At 52.6% G+C, this 7411-nt stretch overlaps 1 protein-coding gene across 1 annotated transcript in view; it reads right to left on the reverse strand.

The window, feature by feature from the left end:
* Positions 1 to 209: 209 nt before the first annotated feature.
* LOC121340618 (adenylate cyclase type 3-like) overlaps positions 210 to 7411 on the reverse strand; it is a 24297-nt gene continuing 17095 nt past the window's right edge. Inside the window, exons 3-5 of the mRNA XM_041413487.1 lie at positions 2727 to 2857; positions 567 to 678; positions 210 to 341 (exon numbers count right to left, since the gene is read on the reverse strand). Coding sequence (XP_041269421.1) covers positions 210 to 341; positions 567 to 678; positions 2727 to 2857 — 375 coding nt within the window. The remainder of the gene's footprint in view (positions 342 to 566; positions 679 to 2726; positions 2858 to 7411) is intronic.

The following is a 7411-nucleotide window of genomic DNA, read 5'->3' on the forward strand; positions in this document are numbered from 1 at the left end:
ATTCCGGCAGCCCGCAGATGCAGTAGTAGCAATCCCCCAGGATCTTGATCCGCAGCTGGTGGTGCTTCTGGCAATCCAGAATTCCGGGACAATTCCCGGGTAACTCCGGCATCCCCACAACCCCCCACAACTCCCAACGCAAACCCCCGGATTTCCCATTCCCGCCCATCCGAGCGGGGTCCCATTCCCGTCCCCATTCCCGCCGTTCCTTACGCGATGGCCTCCACCATGGCCAGCCCCATCCGGATGGAGCACACGGCGTGGTCCTCCCGGAATTCCGGCAGCCCGCAGATGCAGTAGTAGCAATCCCCCAGGATCTTGATCCGCAGCTGGTGGTGCTTCTGGCAATCCAGAATTCCGGGACAATTCCCGGATAACTCCGGCATCCCCACAACCCCCCACAACTCCCAACGCAAACCCCCGGATTTCCCATTCCCGCCCATCCGAGCGGGGACGCCTCCACCCCCAGGCGCGTTCCCAACCTCCTCGCCGCCATCCCGGATTTGTTTTTTTTTCTGAGATTTTTGGGAATTCCGGGATTTTTGGGAATCGCGGGCAGCACTCACGGCGGCCAGCTTGTCGAAGCGGGCGAAGAGCTCGTTGAGGAGCTTGACGAGCTCCTGGGCGCTGCAGGACGACGAGAGCTGCGTGAAGCCCACGATGTCGGCGAAGAGGATGCTGCGGGAACAGCGCCCGCCCGTCAGCCCCCCATCCCGGGAAAAAATCCCGGATGGGGCCCTGCAAACTCGGTCCCGACCTCTCCATTCCCAGTTTTCCCAAAATAAACATCCAGGACTAGGCAAAAACGATGCTCGACAAACTCAATCCTGACATTCTCATTCCCGTTTTCCCCCCCCCAAAAAAAATCCTGGATGTGGCGATACAAACTCAGTCCTGACTTTCTCATTCCCGTTTTCCCCACAAAAAAAATTCTGGATGTGGCAATACAAACTCAGTCCCAACTTCCCCCATTCCCAGGTTTCCCAAAAAAAATATCCGGGATAAGGCAAAAACGACGCTCGACAAACTCAATCCTGACTTCTCCATTCCTGTTTTGCCCCCCCCAAAAAAAAATCCCGGATGTGGCGATACAAACTCAATCCCGACTTTCCCATTCCCGTTTTCCCTACAAAAAATCCCGGATGTGGCCCTGCAAACTCAGTCCCGACTTCCTCATTCCCAGTTTTCCCAAAAAATATCCGGGATAAGGCAAAAACGATGCTCGACAAACTCAATCCTGACATTCTCATTCCTGTATTTCTCCCCCAAAAAATCCCGGATGTGGCGATACAAACTCAGTCCTGACTTTCTCATTCCCAGTTTTCCCAAAAAAAATATCCGGGATAAGGCAAAAACGACGCTCGACAAACTCAATCCTGACTTCCCCATTCCCATTTTCCCAAAAAAAAAATCCTGGATATGGCAAAAACGATGCTCTGAAAACTCAATCCCAACTCAATCCCAATTTTGGGAATTCCCGCCGGTTTTCTGGGAATGTTTTCTGCATGGAACGGAGGAATTTTGGGAATTCCCGCTGGTTTCAAGGGAATGTTTTCCATGCTGGAATTTTGGAAATTCCCGCTGGTTTTTCAGGAACATTTTCTATGCAGAACGGGCAAATTTTGGGAATTCCCGCAAGTTTTCCAGGGAGTTTTCTGCAGGGAACCAGGGGGAATTTTGGGAATTCCTACCAGCTTCCCGGGAATGTTTTCTGTGTGGAATGGGGGAATTTCAGGAATTCTCACTGGTTTTTTGGGTACATTTTCCACGTGGAATGGAGGAAATTTCAGGAATCCCCGCCGGTTTTCAGGGAACGTTTTCCAGCACAGAAAGGGTGAATTTCGTGGAATTCCCATGGGATTTCCAGGAACATTTTCCAGACACGGAACAGGGGGATTTTGGAGAATTCCCATGATTTCCCTCAAACATTTTTCCACACAGAACGGGGAAAATTTCAGGGATTCCCACCAGTTTTCCAGGAACATTTTCCACGTGGAATGGGGGAAATTTCAGGAATTCTCGCTGGTTTTCAGGGAACATTTTCCACATGGAAGGGGGGAAATTTCAGGAATCCCCGCCGATTTTCCGGGAACATTTCCAGCACAGAACGGGTGAATTTTGCGGAATTCCCATGGGTTTTCCAGGAACGTTTGTCCAGACACGGAACAGGGGGATTCCGGGGAATTCCCATGACTTCCCTCAACCATTTTTCCACACAAAACGGGGGGAATTTCGGGGATTCCTACCAGCTTCCCGGGAATGTTTTCTGTGTGGAATGGGGGAATTTCAGGAATTCTCGCTGGTTTTTTGGGAACATTTTCCATGTGGAATGGGGGAAATTTCAGGAATTCTCACTGGTTTTTTGGGAACATTTTCCACGTGGAATGGGGGAAATTTCAGGAATTCCCGCCGGTTTTCCGGGAACGTTTTCCAGCACAGAAGGGGTGAATTTTGTGGAATTCCCACGGGATTTCCAGGAGCGTTTTCCAGACACGGAACAGGGGAATTCTGGAGAATTCCCATTATTTCCCTCAACCATTTTCCCGCACAAAACGTCTGGAGAATCCCCACGACTTCCCTCAACCATTTTCCCGCACAAAACGGGGGGAATTTCGGGGATTCCCGCCGCTTTTCCGGGAGCACTTTCCTCGCGGGAAGCGGGGGGGGGTTTTTTGGGATTTGGGGAACATTCCAGGGAGGTTTTCCCGGGATTCGGGGTCGCTGACCTGACGTTCTCGTGGCGGTACATGTACATGGTGTTGAACTGCTGCAGCTCCTTCTGGCTCGGGTCCTTCTTCATGTCCTTCAGCATCTCGTCGGCCACGTGCTTGGGCAGGATGGACAGCATCAGCCGCTCCTGCGCCACCGGAATGCCGGGGGGAAAAACACGTCGGGAATGCCGGGGGGGAAAACACGTCGGGAGTTACGGGGGGAAAAAAACACATAGGGAATTACAGAGGGAAAAAACACGTCGGGAATGCCGGGGGGAAAACACGTGTTGGGAATTACGGGGGGAAAAACACGTCGGGAATGCCGGGGGGAAAACACGTGTTGGGAATTACGGGGGGAAAAACACGTCGGGAATGCCGGGGGGAAAACACGTGTTGGGAATTACGGGGGGAAAAACACGTCGGGAATGCCGGGGGGAAAACACGTGTTGGGAATTACGGGGGGAAAAACACGTCGGGAATGCCGGGGGGAAAACACGTGTTGGGAATTACGGGGGGAAAAACACGTCGGGAATGCCGGGGGGAAAACACGTGTTGGGAATTACGGGGGGAAAAACACGTCGGGAATGCCGGGGGGAAAACACGTGTTGGGAATTACGGGGGGAAAAACACGTCGGGAATGCCGGGGGGAAAACACGTGTTGGGAATTACGGGGGGAAAAACACGTCGGGAATGCCGGGGGGAAAACACGTGTTGGGAATTACGGGGGGAAAAACACGTCGGGAATGCCGGGGGGAAAACACGTGTTGGGAATTACGGGGGGAAAAACACGTCGGGAATGCCGGGGGGAAAACACGTGTTGGGAATTACGGGGGGAAAAACACGTCGGGAATGCCGGGGGGAAAACACGTGTTGGGAATTACGGGGGGAAAAACACGTCGGGAATGCCGGGGGGAAAACACGTGTTGGGAATTACGGGGGGAAAAACACGTCGGGAATGCCGGGGGGAAAAACACGTCGGGAATTACAGGGGGAAAACAAGTCGGGAATGCCGGGGGGAAAACACGTGTTGGGAATTACGGGGGGAAAAAACACGTCGGGAATTACAGGGGGAAAAGAAAACACGTCGGGAATTACGGGGGGGAAACTCGTCGGGAATTATGGGGGAAAAATACATCGGGAGTTACGGGGGAAAAAACATGTAGGGAATTACGGGGGGAAAAAACACGTCGGGAATTATGGCGGAAAAAAAACACATCGGGAATTATGGGGGAAAAACACGTTGGGAATTGCAGGGGGAAAAGAAAACACATCAGGAATTACGGGGGAAAAACACATTGGGAATTATGGGGGGAAAACACGTCGGGAATGCCGGGGGAAAAAACACGTCGGGAATGCCGGGGGAAAAAACACGTCGGGAATGCCGGGGGAAAAAACACGTCGGGAATGCCGGGGGAAAAAACACGTCGGGAATGCCGGGGGAAAAAACACGTCGGGAATGCCGGGGGAAAAAACACGTCGGGAATGCCGGGGGAAAAAACACGTCGGGAATGCCGGGGGAAAAAACACGTCGGGAATGCCGGGGGAAAAAACACGTCGGGAATGCCGGGGGAAAAAACACGTCGGGAATGCCGGGGGAAAAAACACGTCGGGAATGCCGGGGGAAAAAACACGTCGGGAATGCCGGGGGAAAAAAACACATAGGGAATTATGGGGGGAAAAACATGTCGGGAATGCCCAGGGAAAACACATTGGGAATTACGGGGGAAAAAAACACGTCGGGAATTACGGGGGGAAAAGACGTCGGGAATTATGGGGGAAAAACACGTTGGGGATTATGGGGGAAAACACGTCGGGAATTATGGGGGAAAACACGTTGGGTATCGTGCAGAGGGGAGGGGTTGATTCGACCCTGGGAGTGTCCCAGGAAATGTTGGAGCAGTTTGGGATCGGGATTGGAATGTGGGATGGGATTGAAGTTTGATGGATCCCATCCCAAACCATTCCGGGATTCTGGGATCCAGGACGCTCAGGATCCATCCCGAGGGGATTTTAATGGAATTTTTGGGGATGGAAAAGGGAAGGGAGACCCTTCCTGGAGTTCTCAATTGCTACGGAATTCCCAAAATTCCTTTCCAGAGAGGAGCTGGGACGGGGATGGATCCAATGGCAGGCTGGGAGAGCTGGGAATGGAGGGAATTCCCTGGGAACAGGGGAGGGATTTGGGGTGGGACTTGGGAAGGAATTCCCGGCTGGGCTGGAATTCCCAGAGATTCCCTGGATCCCTGGGAGTGTCCAAGGAAAGGCTGGACCAAGAAAGGGAAGGGATCTGCACCGAGGTCCCCAAAGATCCCCGAGAGCTTCCACAAGGAAAAAAATGGGATCAAACCATTCCTGGCGGGAGCCACCCATGGAAAAACGCTGAATCCCACATCCCAAACCCCAAATCCAATCCCAAATCCCAAATCCAATCCCGAATCAAACATCCCACATCCCACATCCCAAGTCTCAAATCCAATCATCCCACATCCCAAATCCCAAATCCAACATCCAACACCCCACATCCCAAATCCCAGATCCCAAATCCCACATCCCACATCCCGCACCCCACATCTCAAATCCTAAATCCAGGAATGGACACTGGATGGATCCAGGGTGGATCAGGGATGGATCAGGGATCAATATCCCTGGATCAGGGATGGATCAGGGATCGATATCCCTGGATCAGGGATGGATCAGGGATCGATATCCCTGGATCAGGGATGGATCAGGGATCGATATCCCTGGATCAGGGCAGGATCAGGGATCGATATCCCTGGATCAGGGCTGGATCAGGGATCGATATCCCTGGATCAGGACTGGATCAGGGATCGATATCCCTGGATCAGGGATGGATCAAATTACGGGGGAAAAACACATTGGGAATTATGGGGGGAAAACACGTCGGGAATTACGGGGGGAAAAACACGTCGGGAATTACGGGGGGAAAAACACGTCGGGAATTACGGGGGGAAAAACACGTCGGGAATTACGGGGGGAAAAACACGTCGGGAATTACGGGGGGAAAAACACGTCGGGAATTATGGGGGAAAACACGTCGGGAATTATGGGGGGAAAAAAACACATAGGGAATTATGGGGGGAAAAACATGTCGGGAATGCCCAGGGAAAACACATTGGGAATTACGGGGGAAAAAAACACGTCGGGAATTACGGGGGGAAAAGACGTCGGGAATTATGGGGGAAAAACACGTTGGGAATTATGGGGGAAAACACGTCGGGAATTATGGGGGAAAACACGTTGGGTATCGTGCAGAGGGGAGGGGTTGATTCGACCCTGGGAGTGTCCCAGGAAAGGTTGGAGCAGTTTGGGATCAGGATTGGAATGTGGGATGGGATTGAAGTTTGATGGATCCCATCCAAAGAATTCCGGGATTCCGGGATCCAGGACGCTCAGGATCCATCCCGAGGGGATTTTAATGGAATTTTTGGGGGTGGACAAGGGAAGGGAGCCCCTTCCTGGAGTTCTCAATTGCTACGGAATTCCCAAAATTCCTTTCCAGAGAGGAGCTGGGACGGGGATGGATCCAATGGCAGGCTGGGAGAGCTGGGAATGGAGGGAATTCCCTGGGAACAGGGGAGGGATTTGGGGTGGGACTTGGGAAGGAATTCCCGGCTGGGCTGGAATTCCCAGAGATTCCCTGGATCCCTGGGAGTGTCCAAGGAAAGGCTGGACCAAGAAAGGGAAGGGATCTGCACCGAGGTCCCCAAAGATCCCCGAGAGCTTCCACAAGGAAAAAAATGGGATCAAACCATTCCTGGCGGGAGCCACCCATGGAAAAACGCTGAATCCCACATCCCAAACCCCAAATCCAATCCCAAATCCCAAATCCAATCCCGAATCAAACATCCCACATCCCACATCCCAAGTCTCAAATCCAATCATCCCACATCCCAAATCCCAAATCCAACATCCAACACCCCACATCCCAAATCCCAGATCCCAAATCCCACATCCCACATCCCGCACCCCACATCTCAAATCCTAAATCCAGGAATGGACACTGGATGGATCCAGGGTGGATCAGGGATGGATCAGGGATCAATATCCCTGGATCAGGGATGGATCAGGGATCGATATCCCTGGATCAGGACTGGATCAGGGATGGATCAGGGATCGATATCCCTGGATCAGGACTGGATCAGGGATCGATATCCCTGGATCAGGGATGGATCAGGAATGGATCAGGGATCGATATCCCTGGATCAGGGCAGGATCAGGGATCGATATCCCTGGATCAGGGATGGATCAGGGATGGATCAGGGATCGATATCCCTGGATCAGGGATGGATCACGGATCAATATCCCTGGATCAGGGCAGGATCAGGGATCGATATCCCTGGATCAGGGCTGGATCAGGGATCGATGTCCCTGGATCAGGAATGGATCAGGGATCGATATCCCTGGATCAGGGCAGGATCAGGGATCGATATCCCTGGATCAGCTGGATCAGGGATCGATCATGGTTCGATATCCCTGGATCAGGGATCAATATCCCTGGATCAGGAATTGATCAGGGATGGATCAGGGATCGATATCCCTGGATCAGGGATCGATAATCCTGGATCAGGGCAGGATATCCCTGGATCAGGGCAGGATCAGGGATCGATATCCCTGGATCAGGGATCGATATCCCTGGATCAGGGATTGATCAGGGATGGATCAGGGATCGATATCCCTGG

Source organism: Onychostruthus taczanowskii, unplaced genomic scaffold, assembly GCF_017590055.1.
Source record: "Onychostruthus taczanowskii isolate IOZ18803 unplaced genomic scaffold, ASM1759005v1 scaffold417, whole genome shotgun sequence".
In the NCBI taxonomy this organism is placed as follows: Eukaryota; Metazoa; Chordata; class Aves; order Passeriformes; family Passeridae; genus Onychostruthus; species Onychostruthus taczanowskii.